The 14,036-nt window shown below is 33.6% G+C and overlaps 3 protein-coding genes across 4 annotated transcripts in view; all 3 read right to left on the bottom strand.

The window, feature by feature from the left end:
- Positions 1–4,866, bottom strand: part of LOC111697716 (zinc finger protein 142) — a 6,304-nt gene extending 1,438 nt beyond the window's left edge. The window contains exons 1-3 of the mRNA XM_023467810.1: positions 4,389–4,866; positions 1,675–2,823; positions 650–762 (exon numbers count right to left, since the gene is read on the bottom strand). Of these exons, the coding sequence (XP_023323578.1) occupies positions 650–762; positions 1,675–2,696 (1,135 nt within the window). The 5' untranslated portion in view covers positions 2,697–2,823; positions 4,389–4,866. The remainder of the gene's footprint in view (positions 1–649; positions 763–1,674; positions 2,824–4,388) is intronic.
- Positions 4,867–5,952: 1,086 nt separating this feature from the next.
- On the bottom strand, positions 5,953–11,783 carry LOC111697729 (zinc finger protein 431-like). Its single transcript, XM_023467824.1, has 2 exons — positions 11,659–11,783; positions 5,953–8,942 (listed from the first exon to the last, which is right to left on the bottom strand). Exons 1-2 carry the CDS (start codon positions 11,780–11,782, stop codon positions 7,513–7,515), a joined length of 1,554 nt encoding a protein of 517 aa, XP_023323592.1. The 5' UTR covers position 11,783; the 3' UTR covers positions 5,953–7,512.
- A 1,105-nt stretch (positions 11,784–12,888) lies between these two features.
- Positions 12,889–14,036, bottom strand: part of LOC111697715 (uncharacterized) — a 37,656-nt gene continuing 36,508 nt past the window's right edge. For both annotated transcript variants that reach the window (XM_023467808.1, XM_023467809.1), the window contains exons 34-36: positions 13,627–13,983; positions 13,265–13,546; positions 12,889–13,089 (exon numbers count right to left, since the gene is read on the bottom strand). In XM_023467808.1, the coding sequence (XP_023323576.1) occupies positions 12,973–13,089; positions 13,265–13,546; positions 13,627–13,983 (756 nt within the window). In that variant the 3' untranslated portion in view covers positions 12,889–12,972. The remainder of the gene's footprint in view (positions 13,090–13,264; positions 13,547–13,626; positions 13,984–14,036) is intronic.

Here is a 14,036-nt window from a genome sequence, read left to right as displayed (position 1 = left end):
GCCCCCCCCCGAATTAGGAATTTTTTGTTCTTATTTCAGAATAGCTTCTCAATAGCATGCTTAATTCAGAAAGAAACCCTGGTGCAAAACAGAAAAAAATATCTGTCTTTATAAACTATAATGTGTGAAAAGTTAAAAATCTAGTTTTTTAGTCTTTAGTCATTAATTTTCAGTCTTTTTGAGTCTTTTAAGTCAAAAAAATTTTCGCCTGCGCCGCGATTTTTGGTTCATAATTATGAATTTTTTTGTTCCTTAAAAATCTTGCCCCCCCCCCTTCACTTAAATCCTTCATCCGCCCCTGATTCTGGTATAAATCACAAAAATAATTAATTTTCAATACAAATTACATATAAATATATAAATTTTCATTAGTTATCCATAAATCAAATATGTACATTGTACTCAAAAACTGACAAGAAATGCCTTTTATTAAAAATTCATGATTTTACATGAAAAATATTTTTTTTTTAATATGACACATCACACAATATTTGCAGTGAACATGTAGGATTAATTTAATAGTTGTACTACAGTATTAAAGAAATATTATAATAAGTGGCAGAACTGATAGTGAAAATATCTAAAAAATACTTAATAAACCCCCTTTCCCTTTCCCAGGAAAAAACGGCATAATGAAAAAAACAAATACTAAGGCACCTTGGAACCTTGTCAACCTGTTCTGATCTACGGCAGTAGTTAGTCTCGGAGACGAAGGGGGTTTGTGTGTGTGTATATGGTGTATTAAGTGCTATATCGATTGAACTATAAGTTCAATAAACTAAAGTTCAATCATCTTTTTTTTATTTTACGATAAGAGCTCTTAAATTTGCTCAGGGTCAGGATTCATGAATCGCTAAATTGCAAAACAGGGTGGACTTCGTCACTTCTTGCCCCCCCTACAGGGGGGGGGCAAGAGTTCTTAAGGGAGGGGCATGCCCACCCTTAATCAGGTTAGGGGGGCCTGGCCCCCCTGCCCTCCCCCCCTAGTTGCGCACCTGAATCTTATAATAAAAAATCACAATGTAAAAAACTATACATGAAAAAAAAACTAGATATAATCAGCAAATACACCAGCAAAATGATTAAAAGAAATAAACATAGTACTGGGCCATCCAATAGGCAAAGGTTCCTGCAAAACCCCAGCCTATTCCCTATCTGACTGGTGGAAAGTCAGTTGGGGTTTACCTGAGGAAAGGAACCATGTTTGCGTCAACCTTGAAGGTGTTAAAGGAGAGTCGTCTTGTTTAACCAGGATGGAATTGTTCTCCTCTTTCATATCCAGGTCTGCATCAGAACCTGACATGTGTTATCTTCTGGGAATCTGATTGAAGATTTTGTGGTGTTGCCCTCCTGGAACGCTGGATTTCATTGAATCACATTGATGATTCTATTATCGATGTCTTTTGTGTTGTTGTTAAAACTGTGTTTGTGCAGATTAGCTTTCCACCAAAGTTTTCTTAGTGATCTGTCTCTGTGGTTTGTCTGTGTAACCCATAGCATGTTTTGAATGCTGTGAATTCTAAAGCATTTAGCTTCTTCATTGTTACACGACATGTTTCCTTATAGTACTTCTGTTCTCACACTTTAATGTTTATTTCCAATATGTCTCTATAGGTGACTTTATAAGGTTGCAGCATACTCACTTAAGGGCAAAGATATCTCATTCCTTAATGCTTATTTTTGAAATGTTTTTTTAAATCACTTGCTGTAGTGGCCGCATATTTACATTGAGAACAAGGATATCTCACTCCTTCATGTTTACTTCCAATATGTCTCTTCAGATTCCTTGCTGTAGTTCCGAGGTACTCACATTCAGGGCAAGGATATCTCAATCCTTCGTGCTTACTTTCTACATGGAACTCTAGATCACCTGCTCTAATTGCGGAATACTCACATTGAGGGCAAGGATATCTCACTCCTTTATGTTTACTTTCAACATGTCTCTTCAGAATACTAGTTGTAGTTGCAGCATAATCACAATTAGGACAAGGATATCTCACTCCTTCATGCTTACTTTCAACATGTTGCTTCAGATGACTTGCTCGAGTAGTAGCATAGTCGTATTGAGAACAAGGATATTTCACTCTTTTGTGTATACTTTCAACATGAGTCTTCAGGATGCCAGCTGTAGTAGCAGCAAACTCACATTCTAGGCATTGATATCTCACTCCTTCGTGTTTATTTTCAACATGAGTCTTAAGGATACCAGCTGTAGTTGCAGCATACTCACATTGAGGGCAAGGATACCTCACCCCTTCGTGTTTAATTTCAACATGAGTCTTCAGGACACCAGCTGTAGTTGCAGCATACTCACATTGAGGGCAAGGATATCTCACTCCTTCGTGTTTATTTTCAACATGAGTCTTCAGGATACCAGCTGTAATTGCAGCAAACTCACATTCAGGGCAAGGATAACTCACTCCTCCATGTTCACTTTCAACATGTCTTTTCAGGATACTAGCAGTAGTTGCAGCATACATACATTGGGAACATAGATAACTTACTCTTTCATGCTTACTTCCAACATGTTTCTTCAGATTTCTTGCAGTAGTTCCGAGATACTCACATTCAGGACAAGGATATCTCACTCCTTCGTGTCTATTTTCAACATGTTTTTTTAGATAAATTGCTGTAGTTGCAGAATATTCACATTGGGAACATGGATATCTCACCCCCTTCATGTTTACTTTAAACATAACTCTTCAGATTTCTTGTTGTTTGATGCAAAATATTCGCATTGAGAACATGAATATCTGTGTTGACTCTTCCTGATTCTTTTTAGTTCAGATTGAAGAGGATCCAATTCGTATTCCAGGTTTTCTACTGAATAGACCATTAGTTATTTGAACTTTCTTTTATTCATAACTAGCTGAAAGGCCCTGCATTGCCCGTGGAATTTTTTTTATTTAATTTAAAAAAATAAAAATTCAAACTTTTTTAGCCTATAACACCACCCGGCCACCAATCGTAAATTTCATAATAACCGTGCTATAAAGTAATCATCGAGCCATAAAGTTAAATTAGCTGTACATTATAGCACGTGTGCTATAAAGTTTTCATTGGCTCCCGGATTTTCTCCAAAAAAAATAAGATATTTCCAAAATATTTTTTTCAATTAAAATAAAAAATAAATTATATTCAACTTTATATTTTGACTTCTGCTTTGTTTCAAAGCTTATGTGATCTAGAAACAGTCGTTGAAATAAGACACGTACACAAACGTTTCATAAAATTACCTTTAACCCAATTATTTTGGCACGACGTGATATAAAGTGTTTGGACAAAAGTTTTCTCTATATAATCTAAAATGACTTGAACCTTCTCGATAAAGAGAAAATTTCTGTCCAAAAACTTTCTAACACTGCGTACCAAAATAACAGTGTTTTAAATAGTTACTATTATATAGATAAAGTTTACTTGTAAACTTTTATATGTATTCAATACAATACACCTATGGATTTCTTCAAAAAAATATATATTTGAATAAAAAAATGAAAATTTCGATTAGCCTATGTTAGCCCCAGGTTAACCATATATTTCCTCAAAAATGTTCTGTAAATTTGGTTCAGCCGTTTGGCCAGCTATAACTAACATAAATATATATCTATAAATCTATATATATATAATTTTTGTGGGGCCTTGTATGACCCCAAGGAAGGTTTATGGATTATAGAGTTTAAAAATTTGCTTATAACAAAATTAAATTTTTGAACATTTTGAAAATCCACAAATTTTTTTTTATGAAATACGTAAGTTAAAATTTTTTGTTTGCTTTAGATTTTAGTAAATTAAATGGTGGATATCTCGTATATTTTTAAAACATTATTAGCAAATATATTATTTGCAAATCCGGCACCGAACACACTACCTCACAAAAATTTCACTAGAAGAGGATCATTAATTTGGCATACTGTCCGGTTGTCTTATTTAGTCTTTATTTGTACTGTACAGTGTACAACTTCCTCTGGCTATAGTTGAAATTGGGCCCGTACATGAAATGAAATGGAGTGTACCACTGTACAGTGCCCTCCCTGTTGAACATAGGACATATTGAAGGAAGATATATGGGTGTGGCTAGGGAAGCGCTATGGATGAGGACTTTGCCACGAGTCTATGTTTGTGAGTAAATTGTGGATAGAAAGGTAAACGGGTGTGGTTTGCCTTCCCCCCTCTTAAGAGTAAAGTGTTAAAACTACTATACAAACACTACTAATTATGGTGCGCCTGTCCCCTGACTTTTAAAAGTTGATAATAAGGAAAATCAAAAACATGTGTCTAATGCAACTTTATAATTGTTAACAAGAAAATTCTGATAATTCATTACTATTTTTTGGCGGGCCACCCCATTGTTTCATTGTTAAAAAATAATATTTTAATTTTGAATTTACCTAGTACTTCTATATTTTCCATCTTTATTTCATCTTCAGGTATATTAACAAAACATGTATCCTCTACAGTAGATGTCATCTCAAAGTCCTTGATATCTAATTCTTTCTTCGTAATCTCTGCCATTCTATCTGAAAAGTAAATGAAGCATACATAATGATATTTAGTCATGACACCATTTGCTTCTGTCAAAATGAATACAGGTCCACTCAGTTTATAGATCATTTGATTTCTTAGATTAAATTAATGATTTCATTTTCTTCTAAAACCTGATACAATTCAAGAAAAGCAAAGCAACCCAAGTCCCAAATCATAGAATTTGTGAAAATGAAGCATGGTTGATTGATTGATAGGCGTTTATTTCTTTATACATAATTACTGGTATCTTAAATCTTGACATACAATCTAATCAGGCGCGCAACTAGACATTTGGTTAGTGGGGGGCTAGGGGGAAATATTTTGCCCCCCCTTAATATTTTTAGGGGGGGGGGGGCAAGAAAAATGTGTGTTATGCTTAAACAATAAAAAACTAACTTTACCAACCGGATATTCAGTAAGTCAATCAACACATCTGATATGAAATAAAAAAAGAAATCTATTCTGGCACAGGGTGTCCCAAAAGACATGGGAATTCAGTGACGAATTTGATATCGTCTTTGTTATGAATTAGCATTGTAATCCTAATTTCAAAAGCCATAATATTATTATGTCTGCTAGAGTTTATTTTATGAAAAGGGTAAAAGGGTAAGATGTGTTTATAATGTCTCCCCAAGATGAACAGTGAAGACGGACTCGACGGACAAGTTATATATACAAAATGTGAACATAGCAGACGAAACTCTTACTGATTACAGCTTTCTCAGTAGGTATCACTATACTAAATCAAAGAATTATTTAAAAAGACGATATTGAATTCGTCACTGAATTCCCATGTTAATTGGGTATAAATCACAAAAATAATTAATTTACAATTCAATCCTCATTGAACTTAAAAGTTAATAGTTAAAACTATTATTAATGGTGCGCCTGTCCCCAAACTTGGTAATAAGGAAAATCAAAAACATGTGTGTACTGTCTGCCTAATGCAAATATTATATTTGTTAACAGGAAGATTCTGATAATTCATTCTTATATTTCGGTGGGCCACGCCATTGTTCCATTGTTAAAAAATAATATTTTAATTTTTGAATTTACCTTTTACTTCTATATTTTCCATCTTTATTTCATCTTCAGGTATATTAACAAAACATGTATCCTCTACAGTAGATGTCATCTCAAAGTCCGTAATATCTAATTCTTTCTTCATAATATCTGCCATTCTATCTAAAAAGTAAATAAAGAAAAGCAAAGTAACCCGAATCATAGAATTCGTAAAAAATAAAACATTATTTATAATTAACTCAGTGTGTAAATCAGGACAAAATACAATTTGACTATCTACAGTTTCCTGTCCGGAATTTAACATATCTAAACATATAAATGATTTACCAAAGGAGTATATTTATTATAATCCATCCCCCAAAATTAAAATTATGTTGATTTTAAAAAGAAAAAAAACCCACTTTATATTTTTTCCAAAAAAAAATAAATTACTTTTTACAAAAGTTTCAGAACTTCCCCCTTTGAAGTTAAAAAAGTACTGCTAAGAAACTAGTTTTGAAATACAGGAAAAAGGTAAAAGAAAATTCGCCAAAACTCAAACTATGTACTCGGCTTACTTGCTATATTACTCATTCCCATCTTGTTTTTTTTTCATATTAGAAAATCATATTTCAAAAAAATATTAATCCTTTTTTCACTAAAACCGATAAATTAATTAGGATTTATTATTATCATTATTTCGTTTAGCTATAATACCTTGTCCTGACCATAATACCTTGTCTATGTCATCATCTAATTTACATTAATATAATTTATATTTTTTACATAAAATTGAATTTCTTTGGAACACTTAATTTGTCAGATTGAAGATAAGAGAACTAAATGGGTGTAATATATAACATTTTAAATAAATAAATCAATAAAAGATCAACCATCATTCTAAAATGTGATTTTTGTAACATAAACATCTGTAATATATTGAAATTAAAGATATCATTTAAAATTCAGGATTACAGTAAATGAGGCTCCCTCCCCTTGAGCCTTACATATCAGTATTTAGAGCGAGTGGCTGATGGAACGAGTAAGTTATCGAATTTGACTGATGAGGACTTTTCAAAATTAAATTATTCTTACAAAACTAAGACAAAAAAATGGGCATTACAATTTTTTTAAAATCAAACTAACTTTGAACTTCAAAGCAGCTCATGCAAATAATAATTATTCTAATCCTGTCTCAAGGCTAAAATAGCAACATACTCACATAGAGAACATGTCAATCTTACACATTTCTGTTTATTTTTAACATGTCTCTTCTGATCACCTGCTGAAATTGCAACATACTCACATAGAGAACATGTCAATCTTACACATTTCTGTTTATTTTTAACATGTCTCTTCTGATCACCTGCTGAAATTGCAGCTTCTCACATTGAGAACATGTCTAGCTCACACATTTCAGTTTATTTTCAACATGAATCTTCAAATGTCCTGCTGAACTTGAAGCTACTCACATTCAGTGCGAGGATATCTCACTCATTCGTGTTTACTTTCAACATGTCTCACCAGAACACTTGCTTGAGTTGCGGAATACTCACATTGAAGGCAATGATATCTCACTCCTTCATGTTTACTTTCAACATGAATCTTCAGAGCGCATGCTGTAGTTTCGGTGTGCTCAAAATGAGAACAAGGCTATCTCACTCCTTTGTATTTCTTTCAACATGTCTCTTTAAATCACTTACATTTAAATCATGGATATTTTATTTCAACATGATTCTTCTTGATACTTACTGCAGTTGTAGCAAAATCACATTTATAACTCCTCTTAGTATGAATCTTAAGATCACAAGCTTGGGTTGCGATATACTCCCATTTAGGGCAAGGATACCTAATTTTTTCATGTTTACTTTCAACATTCTTGAGTTGCGGCAAAGTCGCATTGAGATTACTAATATCTCATTCTTAACGTGTGTACTTTTAACATGAATCTTAAGAGCACCTGCTAGAGTTGAAATATAATAACACTTAGAACAAGGATATCTCACTACTATGTGTATGTATATTCTTAACATGTATCTTCAGAGCACCTGCCGTAGTTGCAGCATGCTCACATTGTAAACAAGGATATCTTACTCCTTCATGTTTACTTTTAACATGAATCTTCAGCGCACCTGCTGTGGTTGCAGCATGCTCACATAGTGAACAAGGATATCTCACTCCTTCATGTTTACTTTCAACATGTTTCTTTAGAGTACCAGCAGTGGTTGCAGCATAATCACATTGTGAGCAAGGATATCTCACTCCTTCATGTTTAATTTTACAATGATACTTTAAATTGTCTGTACTGGTGGTAACAAACTTACATTTAGAACAAGGATATCTCACTCCTTCATGTTTACTTTCAAAATGTTTCTTTACATTGCCTGCTCTAGTTGCAACATACTCGCATTCAGAACAACAATATCTCACTCCTTCATGATTAATTTCAACATGTTTCTTCAGATAACTTTCTCGAGTTGCGGCATAGTTGCATTGAAGACAAGGATAACTTACTCCTTCATGTTTACTTTGAACATGTTTCTTTAGATGACTTGCTTGAGTTGCGGCAAAGTCGCGTTGAGAACAAGGATATCGTACTCCATGTTTTCTTTCAACATGAATTTTCAGATGAGTTGCTCGAGTTGCGGCATAGTCGCATTGAGAACATGGATATCTCACTCCTTCATGTTTATTTTCAACATGTTTCTTAAGATAACCAGCTGTAATTGCCGAATATTCACATTGAGAACATTCATATCTCACTCCTTCATGCTTACTTTCTACATGGATCTTCAGACTCCTTTCTGTAGTTGCCGCATACATACATTGGGAACAAGGATATCTTAACCCTTCATGTTTACTTTCAACATGGTTCTTCAGATTTCTTGATGTAGTTGCCGCATACTCACATTGCAAACAAGGATATCTCACTCCATCATGTATCATTTCAACATGAATCTTCAGATTACTTGGTTGAGTTGCACTATACTCACATTTAGGACAAAGATACCTTACTCTTTTATGTATACTGTTAACATGTTTTTTCAGGTGACTTGCTTGAGCTGCGGTATAATCGCATTGCAAACATGGATACCTCACTCCTTCATGTATACTTTCAACATGTTTCTTCAGATAACTTGCTGTCGTTGCAGCATATTCACATTGCAAACATGGATATCTCACTCCTTCATGTTTACTTTCAACATGAAATTTCAGAGCACCTGCTGTAGTTCCGAGATACTCACATTCAGAGCAAGGATATCTAACTTCTTTGTGTTTACTTTCTTCATGGATCTTCAGATTATTTGCTGTTGATGCAAAATATTCACATTGAGAACATGAATACCTGTGTTGACTTTTCCTGATTCTCTTTGGTTCAGATTGAAGAGGATCCAATTCATACTCCGGGTTTTCTTCTAAATAGTTCATTAGTTATTTCTACTTTCTTTTATTACTTATAAGTTTATCTATAAACTTTCATGTATATTGAATATAATGAAATCCATGATTTTCTCAAAAAAATATTCCGAGTTTAAAAAATGTTCAGTAAATTTGGTTCAGCCGTTTCACTAGCTAAAACACAAGGGGGGGAAGTGCAGAACTCATCAATTGGTAATCACAGCCACCCAAACGTGTTTTGCGCCATGCTTGCTCCTCAAGTAGTTATCTCCACCACCTTAATTTGTTATCACCGTAAAAATTTGAAAGCGAAACTTGAGATTGAAAACCTAATTTCTGCGCTTCAATTGAGGACTCATACAGTCCCCTCCTCCTGGTGAAATATCGTTTGTCTGTATGATTGAATCGAATAAATGTCAAAACGGCTAAACTGATCGGGCCCAATTTGTTTGTGAGATCGCGTGACCCCAGGGGCCAGGGAAGGTTTATGGATGATAAAATTTTGAAAAATTTGCCTCCATTAAAATTAAAAGCCTCCAAAGTAACAAAAGTGAGGAATTTCCCCAGATTCTCCAACTATCATTGAAGAATTTCCCGGGATTTCTCGAGAATTATTTCCTGTAACTAATTCCTCGGAAATTCTAGAGAAATTCCCCAGAATTGCTACCCGAGATGGGAGATTTTTTTGGGATCACAGTTTTGAGACTCAGTTTCGAGAAATTCCTGAGAAATTCTTCGGAATTTTCCCCCACAAAATTCTTCAGAATTTCTCCGGAATACTTCTCCGGAAATTCCTGAGAAATTCTTAGGACTTGGTCACCATGTTTACGGATTTTTAGGGGAATTTATTAAGAGAATTAGTCTCGAGAAATTCCTAGAAATTTCTCCGGAATTTCACCCCAAGAAAATCTTAAGAATTTCACCTGATTACTTCTCCAGAAATTCCTGAGAAATTCTTAGGACTTGGTCACCATGTTTACGGAATTTTAGGGGAATTTATTAAGAGAATTAGTCTCGAGAAATTTCTAGGAATTTCTCCGGAATTTCACCCTAAGAAAATCCTGAGAATTTTTCCTGATTACTTCTCCGGAAATTCCTGAGAAATTCTTAGGACTTGGTCACCATGTTGACAGATTTTAAGGGGAATTTAATAAAAGAATTAGTTTCGAGAAGTTCCTGGGAATTTCTTTGGAATTTCACCCCAAGAAATTCCTGAAAAATTCTCCTGAATGCTTCTCCGGAAATTCCTGAGAAATTCTAAGGACTTGGTCACCAAGTTTACGGATTTTTAGGGAATTAAATAAGAGAATAAATTTCGAGAAATTCCTGAGAATTTCTCTGGAATTTTTCTCAAGAAATTTCTAAGAATTTCTCAGGAATAGTTCTCCGGAAATTCTTGAGAAATTCTCAGGACTTCAAGACAGAATTTTCCAGTTCCGTTTTTCTCCAATAGGTGTCTCTGAGGTTCTCTTCTATTTGGCACTGCCCAAACTAAATCTTTTTTTTTGCATCCTCATTGATAAAAAATGATAATTTACTTTAGAACCATCTTTTTAAAAAAAATTAGAAATTTTTTATTTTTTTATTTTTTCTTTACAATTCAGTTGTCTGAATAAGCAAAGTATGTGACAACTTCAGTAAGATTAAAAACAACTATAACTTTCTAACTAAAAAAGATGGTTATACTTTTAAAAAGTTGGAGGGGCAATATAGTTGTTAAGTTATTCACTACTATTTGGCCTGAGTCCTGGGTAGTGAATTTACTCAGGAATATGCAGATATTCCTGAGGAACTCTTGAGAAAATCTTGGGAATAGTTCCCAGGAAATTCCCAGGAATTGGTTCTGAAGAACTTATCGCTGGTCGACATTTTCTCCGGTTTTTCTGCAGAATTGGTAACAAGAAATTCCATGGAATTGGTTACAAGAAATTCCTTGGATAAAGTTATGAGAATTTCCTCGGAATGGGTTACAAGAAATTCCTCGGACCTGGTTCCTCGGAATGGGTTATGAGAAATTCCTAGGAATAGCTGTCGACATTTTCACCGGATTTTCCTGTGAAAGATTCCTGGGAATTTCCGCGGATTTTCCGCAAAATTTATTACTTGGGCTAAAACAATTTTTTTCAAAGACACCCTTTAAATATTTCAGTTTTTAAACTTCACATTTTATTCAAAAAGAGTTTTAAATATATAATATATAGACTAGCGTAAGTGCTCGGTGTTGCCCGTGGAATTATTAAAAAATCGAAATTTGAAAAAAAACGTTTAATTTTCTTCAGCCTAATTTACCCATAGGTTTTCTCAAAAAAGGTGTGGCTTATAAAATAGAAACTGTTACATTTTTTAATTCGTAATTCCTATCTACATATAAATTTGGCTTGTCTGTTTGTTTGTTTGTCTGTCTGTCTGTCTGTATCCAATAAACGTCAAAACGGCTGAACCGATCGGGCCCAAATTTTTTGTGGGACATCTAGGGACTCCAGGGAAGGTTTATGAATGATTGAAATTTTAAAACTTTGTGTTTTAAAGGTTTTTAATTTTGTAAAAAAATTTAAATTTTTGAAAATCCGCGAATTTTTTTTAAAAATCCGCAAAATTTTTTTCATCTTTGTTTTGAAATGTAAACAAAAAGAACATGTTCACAATTTAAATAGAAGATGGGCGCGTAGCGCCCTAAAAGCCTAGAAAGAAGGGCGCGAAGCGCCTTGAATTTCTAGTTAAAATAAAATTTACCTTGAACTACTGTATTTACCAGCTTTATTTCATCTTTTTGTATATCAACAAAACATGTTTCCTCTACAGTAGAGGTTGTCTCAACGTCCTTAACATCGGATTCGTTTTTTACCATCTCTGCCATTCTATCTGAAAATAAAACTTAAGTTTTGTCAATAAAATACCAACATTTCCTGCTGTCGCAAATAATACATTTTTGGTTCAATTAAATTAGTTTGGAGACCCATCTGATTATATTATATATTTCACATTTTATCTGAAATCCATAAAAAACAAAATATTCGTGTATATATATATATATATATTGTATATAGCCGGCCAAACGGCTGGACCGATTGGGCTGAATTTATTTGTGGACACTCAGGGGTGGCCAGGTGGTTATAGCCTACTAATTATTAAACCGTTATTTAAACCGTTTCTACTTCATCAATTTTCGTTTTGAATCCATTTAACTTAACAATAAAAAAATTCTTCACATTTTTATGGTTACTGGTTAGCTACTTTATATTTTAGAAAAAAAAAGTGTTTATATTTTTATGATAAACGTCTAGATATGTTTAATAACGTCATGATATTTTCATGAAAACGACTAGATATGATTAATAATGACGATATTTTCATAGAAAGGACTTAATATAGTTTATAACGTCTTGATAATTTCATGAAAACGACTAGATATGTTTAAAAATGTCTTGATATTTTCATGAAAACGACTAAATATGTTTCAAACGTCTTGATATTTTCATGAAAACGACTAGATATATTTAATAACGTCTTGATATTTTCATGAATACGAATAGATATTTACATAAAAAACTATAAATTTATATTCGAAAATATCAATATTTCTAATTCTGAATGTATTTATTGAAATTATATTAGAACTATTTAAATCACAGTTTACAAAATAGCATTTATAATATATCATCAAATATTATAAACTTCACGAGCCTTTATATAATTTGTATTTTAATATTATATATCTAAAGTCAACGTTAGTTCCCGAGGGAGACCTAACAAATTAAGCATTGAAAATCTATGTTCTCTTCTCTTTCAATTTTTGAATCTTTAATTTAAATTAAAAAAATATTAAACAAGGTAAGTAGAAAGAATGAATTTTAAATAACAGACTGAATCAATATATTATTCTGTACCCCGTGCAGCGTACAATGTACATAAAGTGTATAAGATGCAGGATATTGAGAATTGCATATAAAATACAAAATAATATTATTCCATTGTTTTTCTTACGTGCAATTGCGAGCCCTGTAATTCTGCACAAGTTTGCGCAATTTTAAATTCCGATAGGAGACACTAATTCTGGTATGATTGATGCAAGGCTACATGACTATTAAGTTGATGAACTGAACTAAACCCTGCATCACAGTGCTGGCAGATGTACGGTCTAGGTTTGCTATGAGTCGCCAGATGCTGAAAAAAATATATCTTAAAACAATTCTTAATTTTAACATCTTTGTAAAATTTAAAAATATTAATAGAAATGGTTAGAATGTCTCGACAGTGAAGTTGGAAGTTAATAATTTGTTTCGAAAGGGTTTTTAATGCTTACCCTCGCTCAATAACATCTCGAATATCCATTATTTACCTGCTGAAAACTAGATTCTGACGGGAGAACCAAACTACAAATATGACAAACAATATTTGCAGAATCTCTTCTCATGTCTTCCTCCCTCATTCTTTCATCATTCATCATCCGTACCTCATCTCTTCTCCGTCCTTCATCCATAATCATTCCCTCATCCCTTCTCCGTCCCTCATCACGTATCGGTCTTTCATCCCTTTTTCGTCCTTCGTCCATAATCATTCTCTCACCCCTTCTCCGTCCTTCGTCCATAATAACTCGTTCCTCATAAAGAACTCTTGAACCCTGAAAATGAAATAACATTTGAAGAATAAAGAAGTATTAAATGACAATTTCAAAATAACAAGTTATTTTGAAAATTCTACCTGTGATTCATAGTTAACAAAGGAAGGTGAATAAATTGCATCTCTCCCCGGCCTCGTGCTAAAATCCCTGCCGTCCTCCATCCTTGCCCCAGGCTGAAACGAAGCCTGAGACAAAAATGTTGGCGGATTACTCGGGGGCCGTCTTAGAAACTGTTCTTGTGGATTTTTTTGGTACGCCTCTTGCGGATTTTTCGTAAATTGTTCCGGGGTTCTCCTCATTAACTGTTGTTCAGGTGTTCTTCTTATTAACTGTTGTTCAGGTGTACTTCTCAACTGTTCAGAGGGTTGTAAAATGGACTCTGGGGTCTGTCTGGCATGAAGTCTCTCATGGTCATGCCTAACTTCCTCCTGTCCCATCTGGAATATGAGATAATAGTAAATAATGATCAAACACAACAACAAAATATTCA

The sequence above is a fragment of the Eurytemora carolleeae genome, unplaced genomic scaffold, assembly GCF_000591075.1.
Source record: "Eurytemora carolleeae unplaced genomic scaffold, Eaff_2.0 scaffold4, whole genome shotgun sequence".
In the NCBI taxonomy this organism is placed as follows: Eukaryota; Metazoa; Arthropoda; class Copepoda; order Calanoida; family Temoridae; genus Eurytemora; species Eurytemora carolleeae.
The sequence above is the reverse complement of the archived record's forward strand: the minus strand, read 5'-3'. Positions and strand labels throughout refer to the sequence as shown.

What these genes read in the sequence shown, in the direction of transcription:
- LOC111697729 (XM_023467824.1), bottom strand. Translation starts at nt 11,782, where the DNA reads ATGGCAGAGATGGTAAAAAACGAATCCGATGTTAAGGACGTTGAGACA. An exon ending in GGTAAATACAGTAGTTCAAG is followed by an intron (nt 8,943 to 11,658) that starts GTAAATTTTATT and finishes TGAACTATTTAG; the next exon opens with AAGAAAACCCGGAGTATGAA.